This window comes from Trichomycterus rosablanca, chromosome 4 (assembly GCF_030014385.1).
Source record: "Trichomycterus rosablanca isolate fTriRos1 chromosome 4, fTriRos1.hap1, whole genome shotgun sequence".
NCBI lineage: Eukaryota > Metazoa > Chordata > Actinopteri > Siluriformes > Trichomycteridae > Trichomycterus > Trichomycterus rosablanca.
Genome location: NC_085991.1, coordinates 755,759 through 778,156, shown reverse-complemented (window position 1 = coordinate 778,156; position 22,398 = coordinate 755,759). Strand labels below are relative to the sequence as shown.

Below are 22,398 nucleotides of genomic sequence, written 5' to 3'. Positions count from 1 at the left end.
ACACACACACTCCTCTGCACACACACATACACACACACACTCCTCTGCACACACACACACTCCTCTGCACACACACACACACACACTCCTCTGCACACACACACACATACTCACACACACACACACACACACACACTCCTCTGCACACACACACACATACTCACACACACACACACACATACTCACACACACACTCCTCTGCACACACACACACATACTCACACACACACACACACACACACACTCCTCTGCACACACACACACATATTCACACACACACACACACACACACACTCCTCTGCGCACACACACACACACACACACACACACTCCATCTGCTAATTAGTCGAGCTCATTTCACCAAGGTCGTGCCTCTGAGGAGCGAACGATTCATTAGCAGATCGACGGGAGGGACGAAGTTCATTTCAGCTCCTTAAGCTCCAAGTGTAAAACAATCGGATCAGACAATTAAAGGAAGAGGCAATAAAAAAAGCATTATATTAACAATAATAATAATAATAATACAACAAAATCAAATGTTCTGAAATGATTGATCACAGAACTGATTTATAACTTATCTCAGATATAGATTTTTATATTTTGTATTTATCATTTTAATCAAATTCACCAGATCTGAGGTCCTGGGTTTGATCCTGGCTTCCTGTCACTGGATGTGAGGAGTTTTACATGTTCTCTCTGCATTCCTGCTTATTGTCCTGGGGTTTTCTGGTTTCCTTTAACCTCCAAACTACACCGTAGTTGAACTTGCTGCTTTGAATCGTTTCTAGCTGTAAATGAGTGAATCTTTATTTATTTATTTACTTCCAAAAAATAAAAAAGGGGGCGGCACGGTGGCTCGGTGGGTAGCACTGCCACCTCACAGTGAGAAGGTCCTGGGTTCGATCCCCAGGCGGGGTGGTCTGGGTCCTTTCTGTGTGGAGTTTGCATGTTCTCCCCGTGTCTGCATGGGTTTCCTCCGGGAGCTTCGGTTTCTTCCCACAGTCCAAAAACGTGCAGTCAGGTTAATTGGAGACACTGAACTGCCCTATAGGAGAATGTGTGTGTGTGTGTGCCCTGCGATGGACTGGCGCCCCATCCAGGGTGTTACTGTGTGCCTTGCGCCCATTGAAAAGCTGGGATAGGCTCAAGAATTTTTTGTAACGTCCACCGCTGTGATCCAAGTGTGAATCTGTGCCAACGCAACTGGCTGTACCCGTACGAGATTCATTGCTGCGGCACAATAGCGCCTCTGCTGGCTGGTCGAGGCATCTGCACTAGCACTGAAAGATCTGAAGAGCTTAAAATGATGCAGCTCTTTGTGAGACTTTGTGAGCAGGTGAAAAGAAGTGGCCAGTAAAAGGGGTACTTAATAAGCTCAGCCCGGCTTTGCCAGCCCAGGGGGATTTAGTTTGTGCTCCGGAATGAATTCAACAGGAGGAAATTAATGACGACTAGATTGGGAATAAAAATAATCATTTTTTACTGGTTAGAATCATTTTAAAGCTGATGATTTTTCTCATTTTACAGGTTTTATACATGAAATCATCTCAGTTGCTTTATTAGTATGTTTCTCTGATAAAATAATCAGATTTAACAGTTTATTTGAAGTAATTTGGGGTGAATTACATTCTGAAATAAAGGCTGTATTATGTCATAATGTATTTTATTCACTGATTCATCGTTCATTGTCCTACTCCATGCAAACATGTACAGGTTAGTATCAGATCATCGGTGATTTCACCTCGTCTGTGTTAAACTACACTGATTTTACCTGAAACTGAAGAAAACACACGCTCACCTCACTCATGATGCTCTGCTGACTGAGATGTAAATCCACTCCGAATGAAGATCTCGTCTCGTCTCTAACCGGATCAGAGAGAAATGCAGAGCTTCACAACGATGCCTGAACTCCCCGAGTGTGTGTGTGTGTGTGTGTGCGTGTGCGTGTGCGTGTGTGTGTGTGTGTGTGTGTGTGTGTTCTTTATAAAACACTCACCTCCCTCATTATCATTATCACTCTCTCTCTTTCTCTCTCTTACTCGGAGTGTGTGTGATGATAAGACTAAAATGAGGCAGGACAGGACAAGATAAGACGAAGTGAAGAAGGACAAGACAGAACAAGACAGAACAAGACAGAACAAGGCAAGGCAAGATAAAAGCAGACAGGACAAGACAGGGCTGGACAGGACAAGTCAAGACAAAGTGAAGCAAGACAAGACAGGACAACACAACAAGACAAGACAGAACAGGACAAGATAGGACAGGGCAACACAAAGCAAAGCATTATAAGACAAAAAGCACAAGACAGGACAAGACAAGACAAAGTGAAGCAAGACAAGACAGGACAAGACAACTCAAAGCAAGGCAAAGTCAGACAAGATAGGACAGGACATAGCAAAGCATGACAAGACAGATCAGGACAAGACAAAAAGCACAAGACAAGACAGGGCTAGACAGGACAAGATAAGAAGAAGTGAAGCAAGACAAGAGAGGACAGGACAACACCAGAAAACAAGACAAGACAAATCACAACAGGACAACAAGACAAGACAAGATAGGACAGGACAGGACAACACAAAGCAAAGCATGACAAGACAAAAAGCGCAAGACAAGACAAGACAAGACAAGACAAAGTGAAGCAAGACAAGAGCAAACAGGACAAGACAGGACTGGACAAGACAAGACAAAGTGAAGCAAGACAGGACAGGACAACTCAAAGCCAGGCAAAGTCAGACAAGATAAAGCAAATCACAACGAGACAAACAGGACAAGAAAGAACAAGACGAGACGAGACAAAGCAGGATAATACCATTTAATAGATCATTCATTTATTCCTTTGTTTAATAACCTTTGTTCCCTCGTCAGGGTCACTGTGGGTCCTGTCCCGCTCTAGGTGCAAGGCAGGAATACAACCTCAACAGGGCGCTAATTAATTACACACAGCAATAAACAGTGCAATTATTTATTACATGATGACATTAGTGCTCTTATAAATATTAGTTGTATTAGTATTATTCGCATTTATTGTGGTTAGTTATCAGTAGCGTTAGTGTTGTAAATAAGAATAATACTGAATCGTGTGAGGGGTTTTTAATGCGCAGTGTATAGAACTGCAGTGTAGTTGGCTGAATCCTAAATGACCCTAATAAATCCCTAGACCCCCTATGTAGGGAGCATATAGACGTATTCGACGTGCTGTATTGAATCTAACACGTAGGCTGTGAGTAGGTATTTGGGACACAGCCGAACATCCGGGCCAGGAAAGACGTAGCCAAATAAAACTAGTTACGAACACTTCAGTCAAAACAGAAAACATAAACAGTAGCGGTGTGAGGGGGTTTAGTTCTCTCTGTTCGCTTCATGTTTGCACATTATTTGTTACAAATGTGCGCTTATTTAGGGGTTAGAGTTTGTTGCGCTTGAGGAGCAGAATTTGTGCCGGAGGATTTTTGAAGTGCGGAGTTTTCGGGCCTGCTGAAGGTACTGGAGCTAATGCTAAGCTAATCTGCCAAGCTGTGCAGCGTGACAGGATGTTTTCGGGAGAGTGACACTTATTTAATTCGTTTATCAATGTCACAAAGTGGACGTTTTACAACCCGAAGCCTTTTGTGTGTGACGAACGTTAATGTTTTGCTTGTTTGATTGCTTGCGCTCGTATCTAGACAAAACAAAGGATGCGTTCCAAACCGCGACAAGTCTTTCTAGAAAGTGCGCACTTGGCTACTTTAATGAGTGCTGAATTGACAGTTTATGTAGTGAACGTTGTGCGGTTTGGGACGCGACCCATGTAAACCGTGTTTATCTGGTGGTGTAAACCAGATGGATTTATTACATTGGTGTAGATGGTTCATTATCGATCTTCTAAACAAATTAAAGAACATTTTTCAAAAGTTATACATTATATGTGATATTTTATTGCGTTACACTGTAGCTCTTGGTTGATAGGGGGTATTGTTCAACTTTAAATGTTTTAATTTTAAAAACAGTCGATGGGAGGTGGCAGTGCCAACACATTGGCAGTAAAAGGGGTCGTACTTAAAAGCTGGTTGACTTGGAAGTAATGTTTATAATATAACATTTCCAAAAACAATGTCACATTTCTACCCGGCTGGATCTGCTGCTGTGGAAAAGTCTAGAAGCAACAACAGTTCAGCCATGTAGACACCTGAGCTCACCAATCAGGTCACCAAGTGGCTGAAGCCAGTCATATATTCTCCCCCCCTCCCCAAATTATGCTGGTAATGTCGTTGTCTCCAGTTCCCTCCTGTTGGTATCATGCCCCATGGTGGCATCTTTTTTCCCACCCATAATGAAGTCTCAGAGAGAGCTGCATTGCGTACAGAGAGACACGCTGAGCGCTTTGCATTATTTATCATTTCAGGTGTAGTTACCTTGACCAGACAGCAGAGGGTGCAAATGTACTGCAGCAATGAATTTTCAACCTTTTCCCTCCCTACAGACACAGTCGATCAAGTCTGGGTGAGCGCCCAGGCGGTCGATGTCCGGTAACTGTTGAGCGTTATATCATTACAACTGTAGGGTTCTATTTGCGTAGGGTTCTATCATGGTGGGCCGCAAAGCATCACTAAGATGTCTTGTTCTTATAGCTGGGACGTCAAGATTTCGTTGCCCTGTTCTTGTCTCCTTGTTGACGTAGACCAGACGTAGACCTACTGAGCCCCCTTCGTCATACCCAGTAATTATCCGTCGTACTAGACATGAAGGGATCACGAATCTGGTTGACTGACTGGAGGAGACAAAATGCTGGTAGCCCAGACACAAAATGTGCTTGTCTCGGGTGTCTCCCAGTCAAGGATAGGACAAGATAAGACGGAACAGGACAGGACAACACAACAAGACAGGACAAGATCAGACAGGACAACAAGACAGGACAAGATCAGACAGGACAACAAGACAGGACAAGATCAGACAGGACAACACAACAAGACAGGACAAGATCAGATAGGACAACAAGACAGGACAAGATCAGACAGGACAAGATCAGACAGGACAACACAACAAGACAGGACAAGATCAGACAGGACAACAAGACAGGACAAGATCAGACAGGACAACACAACAAGACAGGACAAGATCAGACAGGACAACACAACAAGATAGGACAAGATCAGACAGGACAACAAGACAGGACAAGATCAGACAGGACAACACAACAAGACAGGACAACAAGACAGGACAAGATAGGACAGGACAAGATCAGACAGGACAAGATCAGACAGGACAAGATCAGACAGGACAACAAGACAGTACAAGATCAGACAGGACAACACAACAAGACAGGACAAGATCAGACAGGACAACAAGACAGGACAAGATCAGACAGGACAACAAGACAGGACAAGATCAGACAGGACAAGATCAGACAGGACAAGATCAGACAGGACAACACAACAAGACAGGACAAGATCAGACAGGACAACAAGACAGGACAAGATCAGACAGGACAAGATCAGACAGGACAACACAACAAGACAGGACAAGATCAGACAGGACAACACAACAAGATAGGACAAGATCAGACAGGACAACAAGACAGGACAAGATCAGACAGGACAACACAACAAGACAGGACAACAAGACAGGACAAGATAGGACAGGACAAGATCAGACAGGACAACAAGACAGGACAAGATCAGACAGGACAAGATCAGACAGGACAACACAACAAGACAGGACAAGATCAGACAGGACAACACAACAAGATAGGACAAGATCAGACAGGACAACAAGACAGGACAAGATCAGACAGGACAACACAACAAGACAGGACAACAAGACAGGACAAGATCAGACAGGACAACAAGACAGGACAAGATCAGACAGGACAACACAACAAGACAGGACAACAAGACAGGACAAGATAGGACAGGACAAGATCAGACAGGACAAGATCAGACAGGACAACACAACAAGACGGGACAAGATCAGACAGGACAACAAGACAGGACAAGATAGGACAGGACAAGATCAGACAGGACAAGATCAGACAGGACAACACAACAAGACAGGACAAGATCAGACAGGACAAGATAGGACAGGACAAGATCAGACAGGACAAAATACACAAAACGCGCTCGTCCCTGTTGCCCAGGCTAGTAATTTGTCCTCATCTGTTTCTATAGAATGCTAGTTAAGTTTTAAACCGGTTGCCATTTCTTAGCATAGATTGTCTTTCGGTACAGAAGTCACACTGGTACGACGTCTACTGAGAGATAAACGGCAACCCAAGAGTAAGCTTACGACTGTTCCCTCCCTTCTCTCCAGGCTCTCTTCGTCAGGAGGAACTCTGAGGCACCATGGCCGACGGTGAAAGCAATTCCAGCGTTCCTAACGGTGAGCAGTTTGTGTTTCACTTTTATAATTCAGATATTGAAATTAATATTGCTCGCTACTGCCGAGACCCGGGTTCGAGTCTTGGTGGTGCCACTGGCTTGGTCTGGAGCTCTGCTGACACAGCTGGCTGGAGTTTTTCCCCTCCTTGCTGCTGCAACAACAGCGCCCCCTGCTGTCCGTCTGAGGCAGCATCACAGAAGCAGAGTGGTGGAGGAATCCAGAGAGCATAGCGTGTTCCTCCAGAAACGTTTAAGCTCCCTGTAGGAACCCACAGGATCCTCAGGTGTCGGTGTGAGTCGCGTGTAGTAATCTGAATTTACTGCTCTAGGTGGCGCTGAAGATCCAGAGCCAGGAGAGGGAAGCGGGAATAAAGGAGACGCCGCGTCACCGGCGGATGATCAGACGCGACCTGATTCAGGTGAGCTCACCTCATTCAACCTTCTGTTTCGAATCCGTAGGCTTTTCTTCTCAATTTAGTCATTTCCGATTCCTCTGCCGTGGTCACCACTCCAATTCTGGTTGATGAGAGCCGCAGACTAGCACCCGCCCCCTTCGACCTTGTCGCTATGCTCTGTGTGTTCTTTGTCCAGACAGCAGGGGTCGCTGTTTCTGACGCACCTAAAAGAGAATCGACCCCGACCTCGTCACCCTGTCGAGACCCGAACTCTCTAGCGCTCTCTAGTGGCGCGTCTGAAAGTAAATCGTTGTTTTGTCGCCGCACAGATTTGAGCTCGCAGCAGGATCAGGTGACTGCAGAGGACGAGCAGGACGTGGAGGAGGACACGGACAGCATGGACGGCAGCCTCCTGTACTCATTCGTGGAGGAGGGTAGGGAGGGGGACGGCGGCCGGGGGCGCAGAGACAGGGCGAAGAAAGACGAGAGCAGGAGAGCGGCGCGGAAGCGGAACCGGCCCACGTCGCGCCACTCCTCCAGCTCGGACGAGGACGAGGCCGACGACGAGGAGGAGGACGAGGAAGAGAACGACAAGGACGACGAGAAGGACATGGAGGCGTGGCTCGGGGCGGAGCTGAAGGACATGAAGAGGCCCAGGTGGCGGGCGGTGCCGTCCCTGCGGGCGCGGGAGATCGGCAGGAACTCGGCGCGGTTCGTGACGCGCGTGTGCGGCTCCCGGGGCCTGGTGCAGCGCCTCACCCTGCAGGCCGAGCTCAAGCGGCACAGCGGCTGCGTCAACACCCTCCACTTCAACCCCTCCGGCACCCGCCTCGCCTCGGGCAGCGACGACCTGCGGGTGGTGATCTGGGACTGGGCCCGACACCGCGCCGAGCTCGAGTTCGACAGCGGGCACAAGAGCAACGTCTTTCAGGTGAGGGGGCGCTTCAGAAAAGGATTGTTGCTCAGGGACTTAGTTTGGGGACTTGTTACAGGTATAAATTTGGGGCGAGAGACGTCCTTTGGGATTGGTATATACGTTTTGGGTGAGGGACTTCAATTAGGACAGACATACATTTTGGATATCCCTTAATTACAGGGATGCATTTTGTGAGAAAGACGTCCTTGTTTTGGATAAATGGACGGCCCTTGGGACAAGGATTTATTTTGGGTGAGGACATCCTTTGGGACAGGGATATTGTGTGAATAAGGGTGTCATTTTGGGAGAGGGACGTTTATGGGGCAGGGGTACATATTGGATAAAGGACATCTTTTGGGACAGGGGTACATTTTATGAACGTGACATCCTTTGGGACCAGAATACAGATTTGGTGAGGGACAAGGATCCATTTTGGGTGAGCATGTTCTTCAGGACACTGGGGCGTCCTTTGAGACAAATACATTCAGGAAGACAGACATCGTTCAAGACAGGGAAACAATTTGGATAAGGGACAACATGAGGGGCGTCCTTTAGGACAGGGATACTTTTTTTGGATAAGAGGCGTCCTATGTGAGCAAAATACAGATTTGGTAAGGGACAGCCTTTGGGACATATACAGTTTGGAAGACGGACATCGTTAAGCACAGGGAAACATTGGGACAAAAATACATTTTATGTAAGGGGGACTTTTTTTTTTTTTTTTTGGACAATAATGAATTATAGGTAAGGTACAGTGGTGTTCACAATAATAGCAGTCCAACACCGTTAACCTGATAAATCACTGTTTTTAGAAGAAATGCTATTTCTACATAGCAAAAAATTCACTTGAAAGTGTAGTAGAGTAATATAAACAAAACAAACCCAACAATTAGGACGTGCATGCCGTTCATTCTGAGTAATCGAAGCATTGATTGAAAGGGGCTTGTTCAAAATAATAGCAGTGAGGAGTTCAGTTGGTGAAATCATTCATTCTGCAGAAGAACGGGTGTCAATTCTGGCCCTTATTTAAGGTATGAGGGGGGCAAATGTTGCACAGGTTGATCATAGCACATTTCCTTCTGAAATACTGGGTAAAATGGGTTGTTCCAGACATTGTTCTGATGAACAGCGTACTTTGATTAAAAAGTTGATTTTAGAGGGAAAAAACATACAGAGAAGTGCAGCAGATTATTGGCTGCTCATCTAAAATGATCTCAAATGCCTTGAAGTGACAAAAAAACCTGAAAGATGCAGAAGGAAGCGTGGAACTACTGTTCGAATGGATCGAAGAATAGCCAGAATGGCAAAGGTTCAGCCAGTGATCACCTCCAGAAAGATCAAGGAACATCTGAAGTTCCCAGTAAGTACAGAAGATGATTAAATGAAGCCGATTTACCAGCAAGAACTCCTGCAAAGTCCCGTTGTTAAGAAACAGACGTCCTGAATGGGGTCAAATTTCCCAAAGAACACATGAACTGGTCCAAAGAGAAATGGCTGAACATTTTGTGCACTGGTGAAAGCAAAATTGTTTCTTTTTGGTCTAGTGGCCGTAGACAGTATATCAGACGACCCTCGAGCACTGAATTAAAGCCAGAGTACACTGTGAAGGTAGTAAAGCACGGTGGTACAAAACTATGATATGAGGATGTTTATCATACCGTGGTGTTACGTCTATTTATCACAGACGAGGGATCATGGATCAGTTTAAATTAGGGCTGTCGAAGTTAACGCGATAATAACGCATTAACGCGATTTCAATTTAACGCGATTAAAAATAATAGTGCCGTTAACGCAAATTCTAGTTAATGTTGAGACTTGACTGGTAGAACTACAACGCTCGGTTACATTATGTTAACATTATGTTAAAACAAACGTTTTAATGTCGGACTTGCCACCGTTTTTCATTTGCGGTTTGTTAACATAATGTAACCGAGCGTTGTAGTGATGCACTTATAAAGAAATAAATACACGCTATATTCACAAGTTGTCGGGAGCAGAACACTTTTATTAACTTATTCTGTTAAGGTACCAAATACCGGAAAGCTGAGTCAAGCACGTTAGTCCATGAACTATGGAAGCCCCAAAGGGTCAAAACACACTCACTTCGTGTAGAAACGGCCATCAAACCATTGTCACAATACAACCACAGACAAGTCTGTTACAATAACTACGCCTTATCCCACCTAAAGCACCGCTGATCTACAATGTTTGCTGATGGAGAAATTCTAAACTACAATCTGACATTTACTGCCTAGTATGTGAGTGAATAAACTCCCTTACAGTTTTCTCTTGTCCCAGCAGTTTTTAACATCAGTACATTTAGCATAAAATGTGTTCACCATTTTAATTGTAACATTTCACATAAAAATCCTTGTTTTCTATAACATTTACACAGATTTTTTTTTTAATGCGATTAATCGCGATTAACTATATGAAATTCTGAGATTAATCGCGATTAAAAATTTTAATCGTTTGACAGCCCTAGTTTAAATATATCAGAATACTTGAGGAGATCATGTTACCCCATGTGGAAGAAGAAATGTCCTTAAAATGGGTGTTTCAACATGACAATGACCCAAAACATCTTGGTTACAGACAAACAAGATTGAGGTAATAGAGTGACCAGCACAATCCCCTGACCTCAATCCCAGAGAGAACTTGTGTTCTGACGTCTGAAACACGTTTTTTGAGGCAAAACCCAAAATTGCAGAAGAACTGTGGAACGTCGTCTGATCATCCTGGACTGGAATACCTGTTCAGAGGTGCCAGAAGTTGGTCGACTCCATGCAACACAGATCTCAGAAACAATCGTTCTGCCACTGAATATTAGTTCAGTAATTTTACATTATTGATACATTTTTTGAGTTTTTAAAGAAAAATGCTGCACTGCTATTATTTTGAACAGCCTAATATTCATTTTTCTTAACCTTCTGTAAATGATGAACACAAACTGGCTACATTTAGTTAATGTTTTGATTTAGAATTGAAAGTGGAGTATTTTCAGTGCATTTGCATTTATGGAAATAAAAGTTATTGTAATGATTTTGTGCTTTATTCACTTTTTTAAAATCACTGCTATTTTTTTGAACACTTCTGTAAGGGATGTCTTGGGTTGAGGGGTGTCCTTTATTACAGGGATCAGTTTTGGGTAAGGGACATCCTTTGGGACAAGGATCCCATTTAGGTGAGGGACATTGTTTAGGACAGGGATACAATTCGTATAAGGGACATCTTTTGGGACTAGGATATATTTTGGGTGAGGACGTCCTTTGAGACAAATACATTTAGGAAGACGGACGTTGTTCAGGACAGGGAAACATTTTAGAAAAGGGACGTCTTTGGGACAAGGATATTTTTGACATAAAGGACATTGATTGGGACAGGGGTACATTTATTTCTTTATTACAGGGACATATTTTATAAGAGGGACGTCCTTTGTCACCAAAATACAGATTTGGAGAGGGACGTCCTTGTTACAGGGATACATTTTGGGTAAGGTACGTCCTTCAGGACAGGAATACTTTTTGGATAAGAGGTGTCCTTTATTACAGGGATACATTTTGGGTAAAGGATGTTTTTTGGACATGGGCCCAATTTGGGTGAGGGACATTGTTTGGGACAGGGATACGACTCGGGTGAGGGACGTACAGGTAGGTTTTGGACGCAGGACGTCCTTTAGCTCCTGGAACCCTTGATATGATGACGTGTCCCTGAACCCTTGTTACCTCTGGTTGGCAGGCTAAGTTCCTCCCCCACAGCGGAGACTCCACGCTGGCCATGTGCGCCCGGGACGGACAGGTCCGAATAGCCGAGCTCTCGGCCACGCAGCGCTGCAAGAGCACAAAGCGAGTGGCTCAACACAAAGGAGCTGCTCACAAGGTAGGAGAGAGGAGCCACACCCTCGTCTCCGACGGTACGGTGAGAGCTGGTGCACATGAAGGGTTTGTGTGTGTTTGTGTTGTAGCTGGCGCTGGAGCCCGACTCGCCCTCCTGTTTCCTCTCCACCGGGGAGGACGCCGTCGTGTTCGGGATCGACCTGCGCACCGAGCGACCCGCCAAGTGAGTCTCCGAAAATGTACACGCACAAATATCGTTTAGTTTATTAATATACGTTCCTGTGGGAGGGAGAGAACGTATGAATCAAACACCAGAGAATCGATTCTTCTTTCTGAATCACTGATTTGTCAGATCAGATAACAGTCAGTGGAATTAGTCCTAATGAATCAATTTCTCCTGGTGAATCAAATACTGATTCACTGATTTGTTTTAGAGAATCAAATACCGCCTAGTTGAATCTTTTTGGTGAATCAAATTCCAGAGAATCAATGTTTTGTCGAATCAAATAACAGTCAGTGGATTTAATCCCAGTGAATCAATTTCTCCTGGTGAATCAAATAGCTGCTCTCTGATTAATCCCCTTGAATCAAATACTGATTCACTGATTTGTTTGAGGGAGTCAAATACTGCCAAGTTGAATCTTTTTAAATAATCCCTATGAATCAAATACTGATTCATTGATTTGTTTTAGAGAATCAAATACTGCCTAGTTGAATCTTTTTTGTGAATCAAATTCCAGAGAATCAATGTTTTGTCGAATCAAATAAGTCAGTGGATTTAATCCCAGTGAATCAATTTCTCCTGGTGAATCAAATAGCTGCTCTCTGATTAATCCCCTTGAATCAAATACTGATTCACTGATTTGTTTGAGAGAGTCAAATACTGCCAAGTTGAATCTTTTTAAATAATCCCTATGAATCAAATACTGATTCACTGATTTGTTTTAGAGAATCAAATGCCGCCTAGTTGAATCTTTTTGGTGAATCAAATTCCAGAGAATCAATGTTTTGTCGAATCAAATAACAGTCAGTTGATTTAATCCCTGTGAATCAATTTCTCCCGGTGAATCAAATACTGATTCACTGATTTGTTTCAGAGAATCAGATACCGCCTAGTTGAATCTTTTTGGTGAGTCTCAAACTATTGAGTTTGCCGCTTGTGCCACATGGCCGAGGAGAGCCACAGACTAGCATGTCACCCCTCCGTCAGTCTTGTTGTGCCCTCTGTGATTCACCCACCAGTCGTGCAGGTGCCCCGACCTGCCAGCAGAGGGCAAATCAAATGCCCTCAGGTTTGCTTGTCATGCCGGGATGATCCAGTTCTTCTGCATCTGTGTGTGTGTGGATTTCAGTAAGCTGGTGGTGGTGAAGGAGGGAGATAAGAAGGTGGGGTTGTACACCATCTACGTCAATCCGGCCAGCACACATTACTTTGCTGTTGGAGGAAGAGATCAATACGTCAGGTAAGGCGGGGCGGGGGGGTCTTTCTTATGCCTGGGAACACCCCGAACACCCAAACCCCCTAGCCTACCCACCACCGTTGGGTCTAAGGCAAGAAACCGGCTGTCTGGTTGAGGCGCCAACATGAGTGCTGAAGGAAGCTGCTGTGCCAGCCTGAGGCACTTTCACTTGCAGAACTGCCGCTCACCAGATGTTTTTTCATGTTGTCCCAACAAGCATGCCACGCCGAAGTCGTGAGCGTGGACCGAGGATCTTGATCCATGTCTGTACAGTTTGGCGCAAGGGTACAGGTGTTCCTAATAAAGTGATTTGAAGAAATTCCTTTTATCTGGGCATCATCCACCTCAACCAGACAGCAGAGGTCGCACTTCTGCCTCAGCAATAAAACCCACTCGACCCACCCTCCCTCAGGCACGCCCGCATGTGCCTGTTGGACGCCCAGGCCTGTCGTCAGCACTGCTGAGATCAGAACTCCAGAGCTCGAGCATTAGAAAGTGAATGTGCGTTTTCCTCTCTCAGGATCTACGATCAGAGGAAGATCAACGAGAACGACAACAACGGCGTCCTGAAGAAGTTCTGTCCATCACACCTGGTGTCCAGCGAGTCCAAGACCAACATCACCTGCCTGGTGTACAGTCACGACGGCTCAGGTACGCCGGACTCTCTGTTACACCTGGATCACCCGAGTGCTCATCACAGCTTAGTGGGTAAGGTACAGGACTAGTAATCAAAAGGTCGCTGGTTCAAGCCCCACCTCTGCCCGGTTGCAAACTGTTGGGCCCTTAGGCAAGGCCCTTAACCCTCAGTTGCTTAGACTGTATGCTGTCACAGTACTGTAAGGTGCAGAAGATGTAAAAACAGCACGGCACAGCAGACCAAATCGGCCACTGGTCCGCTGGGTGGGAAAAGACGGGACGAAGGACCCTGGTTAGTATCCCGAGGCGCCTGTACAGAAGTGGAGGAACGTGTACCCTCCTCGCACACCATCGGGGTCTCCAGCAGAGGAAAGGGAACTGGATACGACTAAATACGGAGTCAATTAAATAGTAAACACATGATGAAATGAATCTCTTGGTGTTTCTCAGAGCTGCTGGCGAGTTATAACGACGAGGACATTTACCTGTTCGACTCGAGCCACAGCGACGGAGCCGATTATCGCCGCAGATACAAAGGACACCGTAACAACGCCACAGGTACAGCACAACCGGTGAATACGAGCGGTACATCAGAGGATCTGTTCACCTCTATATATATATATATACACACTGATCAGCCATAACATTAAAACCACCTCCTTGTTTCTACACTCACTGTCCATGTTATCAGCTCCACTTACCATCTAGAAGCACTTTGTAGTTCTACAATTACTGACTGTAGTCCATCTGTTTCTCTACATACTTTGTTAGCTCCTTTCATGCTGTTCTTCAATGGTCCAGGACCCCCCACAGAGCAGGTATTATTTAGGTGGTGGATGATTCTCAGCACTGCAGTGACACTGACATGGTGGTGGTGTGTTAGTGTGTGTTGTGCTGGTACGAGTGGATCAGACACAGCAGCGCTGCTGGAGTTTTTAAACACCGTGTCCACTCTATTAGACACTCCTACCTAGTCGGTCCACCTTGTAGATGTAAAGTCAGAGACGATCGCTCATCTATTGCTGCTGTTTGAGTCGCTCATCTTCTAGACCTTCATCAGTGGTCACAGGACGCTGCCCACGGGGCGCTGTCAGCTGGATGTTTTTGGTCGGTGGACGATTCTCGGTCCAGCAGTGACAGTGAGGTGTTTAAAAACTCCAGCAGCGCTGCTGTGTCTGATCCACTCGTACCAGCACAGCACACACTAACACACCAGCACCATGTCAGTGTCACTGCAGTGCTGAGAATCATCCACCACCTAAATAATACCTGCTCTGTGGGGGTCCTGTGGGGGTCCTGACCATTGAAGAACAGGGTAGAGAAACAGATGGACTACAGTCAGTAATTGTAGAACTACAAAGTGCTTCTATATGGTAAAATGGAAAGTGAGTGTAGAAACAAGGAGGTGGTTTTAATGTTATGGCTGATCGGTGGAGCTTTGTCGAGACCAGAATGATCAGTTTAGGTGCAATGGTACGAGAAAGGTCTTAAGGATCTTTAAAGTAGGGGGCTCAGCGGGGGCTCAGTGGTTAGCCTTGTGTGTTGGTGCTTCTCTGTACCCGTGTGCACGTACGCTCCACTGAGGTCCTTCTGGTTCTGTTCCGTTCTGTTCTGCAGTGAAGGGCGTGAACTTCTACGGGCCGCGCAGTGAGTTTGTGGTGAGCGGAAGCGACTGCGGACACATTTACCTGTGGGACAAACACTTGGCCCGTGTGGTGCAGTTCCTGGACGGAGACAAGGGAGGAGTGGTGAGTGTCGCGCCTCGGAGTCCAGCTGTTTAACGAACTCTAATGATCGTAATTCATTAAAAAGCTTCGTCCAAATCAAGTACAGTCCATACTGTAAAATCCTCCGCTCCTGTTTATTTGACTGATCGTCAGAGCTCGCGGGGTTTGTGGGGCGGGGAAGGTCGGGTGGGCGACATGTGATCTCCGGGACTGTTCCGGATGCCTGTGGGGGCCACATAGAGCTTAGCGTGTCTCTCTGTACACGATACAGCTCTCTGTGTAGGAAGGAAGTCAACACTGGCAGGTGATAAGAAGTCAGAGGTTGATCAGGTTGGGGGTTGTGCAAGCAGCAGAGGATTCACAATAAGGAATTGGATATGACTAAATTGCGAGGTAAAGGGGTGGGGTGACCTCCTGTCCCGTCCCGTCCCATAAAAATGTAATTCATGGGTAATGTATTTAACCTCTGAAAACAACCCAACTAAAGGATTAAAAGGCTGCTTTCATCTAGTCATATCCAGTTCCCCTGCCTCTGCTGACCCTCACCCTGACCGAGCAGAGCTGCAGACTATCACTTGCTCTGTTGGCTTCATGAGTCCCACAGAGAGCAGTATGGCGTACAGAGGCAGGACTCATCCACCTCTGGTGCAGTCGCATCGACGAGCCAGCAGAGGCCGCCACGGCAGCAGCAATAAGGAACCTGTCGTATGTAACGTGGGTTCTTCTCTCCCCTCAGGTGAACTGTTTGGAGCCACACCCTCACCTGCCTGATTTGGCCACCAGCGGGTTGGACCATGACGTGAAGCTCTGGGCCCCGACCGCCGAGGCTCCTACCAACCTGAAAGGTCTCAAAGAGGTACCCGCGCACCCCTGGTTCTCCTGTCCTAAGTTCTCTACCGATGAATGTTATGTTGCCAAAAGTATGTAGACGCCTGATCCCTCTCATAACCGACGTTCCAATTCATCCCAAAGTAACAGGAAAGTCGGAATTATACACACACCATTCCCCAGGTGTCCACATACTTTTGGCTCTGTAGTGCGGTTTATCCGGCGAGAACCAAAGCATCCACCCTCGCTCGCTCGCTCGCCCACGTCTCTCTCTCTCTCTCTCTCTCTCTCTCTCTCTCTCTCTCTCCTCTCGATGCTCCTCCAGGTGATGAAGAAGAACAAGCGGGAGCGTGACGAGGACAGCGCCCGGCACGGCGAGCAGTACGATACGCAGCTCCTCTGGTTCCTCATGAGGCACATGAGGAACCGCAGGCCTCCCAGAGTGAGTCCTCTCACCCTCACCCTCACCCTCACCCTCACACAGCGGACCTGCAGCTTAACCACTCGGGATGTGTTTTGGTCGAATCTCGGGCACCTCTGCTTCATTTTCACAGGGTTTCTAAGTGGCAGATGAAGCTGTATATGAGTAACAGGACTGAGTGTAGTGAATACGTGAAATATAGCAGTGTGGAGAACATGCTAAAGCACCGGAACACGGAGCACAGTCTAGTGATTTGTCAAAAATGAGTTCTTTTTAAAATAAACAATCTGGGTAACAGGAATGAACGTAACAGGACTGAGTTTTAACCCATAATTAGTAAATACATGAAATATAGCTGCGTGGAGAACATGCTAAAGCACCAGAACACCGGGCACAGTCTAGTGATTTGTCAAAAATGAGTTCTTTTTAAAATAAACAATCTGGGTAACAGGAATGAACGTAACAGGCCTGAGTTTTAACCTATAATTAGTAAATACATGAAATATAGCAGCGTGGAGAACATACCAAAGCACCGGAACACCGAGCACAGTCTAGTGATTTATCACAAAATGTTCTTTTTAAAATAACAATGTGGGTAACAGGAATGAACGTAACAGGACTGAACGTAACAGGACTGAGTTTTTAACCTAGAATTAGTAAACGCATGAAATATAGCGGCGTGGAGAACATGCTAAAGCACCAGAACACCGAGCACAGTCTAGTGATTTGTCAAAAATGAGTTCTTTTTAAAATAAACAATCTGGGTAACAGGACTGAACGTAACAGGACTGAGTTTTTAACCTATAATTAGTAAATACATGAAATATAGCTGCATGGAGAACATGTTAAAGCACCGGAACACCGAGCACAGTCTAGTGATTTATCACAAAATGTTCTTTTTAATATAAACAATCTGGGTAACAGGACTGAACGTAACAGGACTGAGTTTTAACCTATAATTAGTAAACACATGAATTATAGCAGTGTGGAGAACATGCTAAAGCACGACATAATGAATTGAGGGAGCCGATGAGGTTGTGCAGAGTTAGGGTTAAGATACTAGACGTCATTCCGGGGATATTCCACTAGCACACCAGCGCCGAGATTCTGAACTCATCGGCGTTGCCACCGGTCAGCCGGGCGCCATCTAGCGCGTGCAGGGAGGGGTGACCGGACTATGTGGGCGGGGACTTTAAACGCTGTGTAAGGACCCTGATTGGCGGATAGAGGCGCCTGTGCAGGGGGCCATGGGTGGAAAAGGGTTCCGCTAAGGGCTGAGCGCCGGGCGGAGGAGGCGTGAGAGGCGATATACCCCCGCCTCACCTGCAATCAGGGACCCACCAGCAGGGGGAGACAAACTGACTACGATAAATTGGGAGAAATGGGAGAAGGTTGCCAGTGTTGGGCCCTTCATCAAGACCCTTAAATCCCTGTCGTTAATCTAAATGCTTTTATGCACCTCGCTTAATGCAGCACGGCGAAGGTCCTTCCCCAAACCGTTGCCCATGTTTATTTGTTCTTTTCTTTAGTCTCAGAGTCGGCACGTGGAAGGTGGAGACGGCGACAGCGACGAATCCTGGAGCTCTCCGGAATCTTCTGACGACGACGATGCCGGTCCTGACCACGTCCAGTGCATGTCCTCCTGAGCCACACACACACACACACACACACACACACACAGAGCTCACAGTCAATTATTTAATCACACACACACACACACACACACACATACAGTTATGGTACCTACAGGCAAAACCGTGATCGAGGAATTGATATTTTTGATATGTTTATATTAATCAGAACAACACACACACACACACACACACACACACACGTATTCCCACTCGTACCAGTTCACGTTGCACACTGGAGCGGGGCGGCTCACCGCCCTCCGTAAACAGCACCAGAGACCTGAAGTTTCTCCGCCTGGACTCGAGATTACGGCTTCGTTCTTTCGCTTGGCTTCTCTCTGGACGGCGTCCTTCCAGAGGAACATTAGATGATCTGGCAACCCTTTAGTCCACTTTTTGTTTTTTTGAACTGGTGCAAAAACTTGGGAGTATTCACGAAACGGGAAACCGGGGCATCTGTTGAGACGGGGAGAAGCGTCCGGTCCCTGTACTGTACGTTGAGGATTTTTTGGCATGGCTGTATCCCAAATCGATACAGATTTGATATTCGTGCACTCTGTAGGGTGTGAAGCTTTTGTGATGCACTACATGGAGGATTTGGTTGGAAATATTGGCCACGCGGTGACACTGTGTGGTGTAGCGTCGTTATTTTATCATCTTGTTCCGTATGACGTGTGAGCATGGCTTCTCAGCTTGCACCCCATGGGTCAGTACCCTCTTTTACTGGCGAAGATGAGATGTACGCTGACTTCTGGCCGCTGTCGACGCCCTAATGCAGCTTTTTGAAGATTATATTATAGTGTAGTACTTCATGCTGTATTTAGTGCACGTGTGTTGGTTCTTCATACCTTCGTATTGGCCACACGTGATCATAAACGAAGCGCAGAGACCAATCCAAAATGCGTTCCTATTTAATTAGGCGTTCCTAACACAGGTTGGCATGGTGGTGCAGCTGGTAGTGTAGGTGTGGCCCAGCAATTGCTCCTGAAGATGTGAATTGAGGGTTCTTATTGAAATTGAACTTTGGCGTCCACCTTGGTCTCGTCTGGGTCCTAAAATAGGGTTCGTAGGGGTCGCCGTTGGTCGGTCGTGTGTGTAGAGCGCCCGACCGAGCTGGTGGCACCGCAGACTCAACTTGTTGTGTTATTTTCTGCTTAGAATAAAAAAGAAGAGACGTTCAGAGACCAGGGGTGTGCAAACTTTTGCATTAGAGCGTATATAGTGCACTTAAAGGCGAAGGATCACTACGTCACAGCACACGTAGACCAGCCTAAAGTCGTGAGTTCTGCTATTTTGGGCCCATATAAATAGGGTTAGGTGCCTCTTCTCGCCTGGCAGCTTCTAATCTCGTGTTGTTGATAAGCTTGCTTGACTGTGTGCAGCGAGACCTGCGATCATAAGCTTGCTGGTGGTTCAAGAAAAGAAAAAGCATCAGGTGAGAGTTTGGGTTCTTTCCTTCTTGGTGAGAGCCCACTGTTCCATGAATGATTTAACAGGTCAAGTCAGATTAGCCTGTTGTATATGGGCACAGAGAAGTCGCACTTGTAGTCAGTCTCGGTCAGTAATGAGGAGTTGGAGGAAGGCGAAGTTAAACTGTGGCTCTTTCCACACCACCAGGTCACATCAGTATGGAGAACTGTTAGACATGTAGTGCACTAGATCTGATGCCCTCCGTAGTGCACTTGTGAAGAAGAGACTCAGCCTGTTTGGAGTGACCCGGCCCTGTCCCAATCCTGAAGCAGTGACTCTCTCTCTCTCTGGTTTGCTGAGTGCACTTAAATCAGGGATCTGCTCCGATCTGAAGCGAGTGTGTTTGCACTGAGAAGTGTTTTTGTTTTTGTTTCATTTGTTCTGATTTCTGGTCCCTGAATTAAGGGTTTGAGATTTGGATCTAGACCTCCTTTTGCACTCGGATGGAAAATCTGGACACTGGAGCTCCTCCTGAAAGCGTCTTTCCTAAAAAAAACATGATCAATAAAGAAATAAATAATAAAAGTAAATGAAAGCTATGTACTTAACCCCCCTTCCTGTGAGGTTTGCACGCAGCTGAGGATCGACACACAGCCAACATGCTATTTGGGACGAAGTCCTTGGCTTATAGATGCACTTTTGGGAAGTTTTTGGGTTTTGACATCGTGGGATAAAGGAAAATGATTCTGCAGTACAAAATTAAAGGTCATTTATGCTGTTGTGTTGTAATAAAGAGCGAGCTGACTAGTGCGCTTTATACCCTGCATACCTGACGTTAGGTAGCTACGTGCTGCATCGCCTAACAATTTGCACGAAGTTTGTTTTGCTAGGTCAGTAATATTTTTCAACATTGGCTGACGACAAACTAGTTGGGTCTACTTTACTAGTTGTTAGTACTTTACGAGATCTGATTACGTTAGACAGGAACAGCACAGATCAGGCTAGCTAGCAGGCCCCATCACGCTCACACGCTTTCATATGTGTCCTGTTACGATCCTAGCGTGTCTTGCTAGAGAATCAAACACTGCATGCTGAATCCTAGGTTATTGATTAGTGCCACGCATAGCTCGTTCTACGTGCTATCTGTTGGGTCTCCAGTCAATTTATGCATTATGCTAACTAGCTACATAACCATTAAATTTGGTCCCGGTCAGGTCTCGGCTCCATTTCGTCATCAGTTCTTTACATTTCTATACACTGCATGTGAAATATTAGTGAGTTTGCTAAATTTTGGTTAACGTCCTGGCGTTGATGTTCTACAGGCTGTTGTCGGGTCTCATCACAGTAGCTGGATAAACGTGGACTACTGAAGCCACTCTCGTCTTGTACGACGATTTCAGAGCGATTTTTGTTGTTGTTGCGGTGTAAGACGCTTGATAAGTGCAAACAATTGATGGCAACACGTATTTAATAAAACGCCTGGACGCACCAGGTGACTTTTTCTGCTAGATGAAAGACGACGTGTTGCCATATTTTCACGTTTTTGGATCTTTAAGCAATTTAAAATAAAAGCTTTATATAATAATAGAACTAGCTATTTTATTATTCTGAACACGTGGGTTTTGCATGCGGACGATATTTCGCAGGTCAAAAACAACACGCCACAGAATGCTAGTTTGCCATTTTGGACGCAGCCATCAGGAGGAAGGGGGGGTGTTAAATTTTTCCTGGTTTTCACGAGGGGAAGTAAAAATCCAGCGTCTCTCTTTTTGTATAAAAATAAGTTAACTTTGTATGTAAATACGAATATATAATTCTATATAAATATATATTAAAACGGACTGTATAGAACTCTTCAGCCACTATCGTCCAAACTCCATCCAGAGATTTCTATTGTACAAAAAGGACTTTTAGGAAAAGTTTCCTCCTCATTTCTTTTATTAACATCCTGTAGAATCATTGTTAGAAATGAATCTGAGATTGTTTTTTGTTTTCTTTACGTTTTCGCTCGTTTGTTTTTGATGGTTGAGTTTTCGCACCGCTGCCTAAAACTGTTTCAGTTCAGATAAAAACATGTACATGTTGTGCAGTAAAAAAAAAAAAAACGGCTGTACGTCAGTGTGTGTGTCTCTTTTATTATTATTATTATTATTCTGTTTTACCTCCTTCTCTAACTGTTATGCTGGGTTCACAATGTATATTGAAAAGCAGAAGGATAATAAAACATAAAATATGAAACTATGAGGGTTTTTCACATAGAATTTCAACTTTCGATGTATTTTTCCAGCGTCGTACCAACTTCTTTAAGCCGTCAGCAAATAATGTTTCTGGTTGAGCTCGTAGCCACTGATGCGCCGGTGCTTTCACATCATCACATGAAAATCTTCTTCCCCTTACAGCTTCTCTGAGTGTCCAAACAGGTGGAAATCAGATGGAGCTAAATCAGGACTTTAAGCGTCGCTCAGATACGAGTGATTACTACAGAACAGAACCAAACGGAACAAAACAGAACCAAACAGAACACAACAGAACCAAATAGATGGAGATCAAACGGAGCTAAATCCAGACTATAAGCGTCTCTCAGACACGAGTGATTCCTCCTCCTCACCCTCACCGCTTATAACCACAATATACACATGAGGAAACTTTCTGAAGATCCCTCACCATTAGGAATGAAATGTATGAGCACAAATAAGTCCAAAAACCTCTCAAACAGGCTCACAAAGTTCTACAGTACAGATTTGCTTGATTGGTTAAACATGATCTGCATGAAAGAGTCAGAAGA

The 22,398-nt window shown here is 45.4% G+C and overlaps 1 protein-coding gene across 1 annotated transcript; it reads left to right on the top strand.

Annotated features, from left to right (window-relative positions):
* The first annotated feature begins 3,299 nt into the window (after nt 1-3,299).
* Nucleotides 3,300-21,821, top strand: dcaf8 (DDB1 and CUL4 associated factor 8). The gene is made up of 13 exons (XM_062993725.1): nt 3,300-3,480; nt 6,286-6,354; nt 6,683-6,772; nt 7,078-7,679; nt 11,403-11,543; nt 11,629-11,723; nt 12,853-12,963; nt 13,481-13,611; nt 14,047-14,154; nt 15,214-15,344; nt 16,060-16,179; nt 16,477-16,593; nt 18,102-21,821. Exons 2-13 carry the CDS (start codon nt 6,318-6,320, stop codon nt 18,216-18,218), a joined length of 1,800 nt encoding a protein of 599 aa, XP_062849795.1. The 5' UTR covers nt 3,300-3,480; nt 6,286-6,317; the 3' UTR covers nt 18,219-21,821.
* The last annotated feature ends 577 nt before the right edge of the window (nt 21,822-22,398 follow it).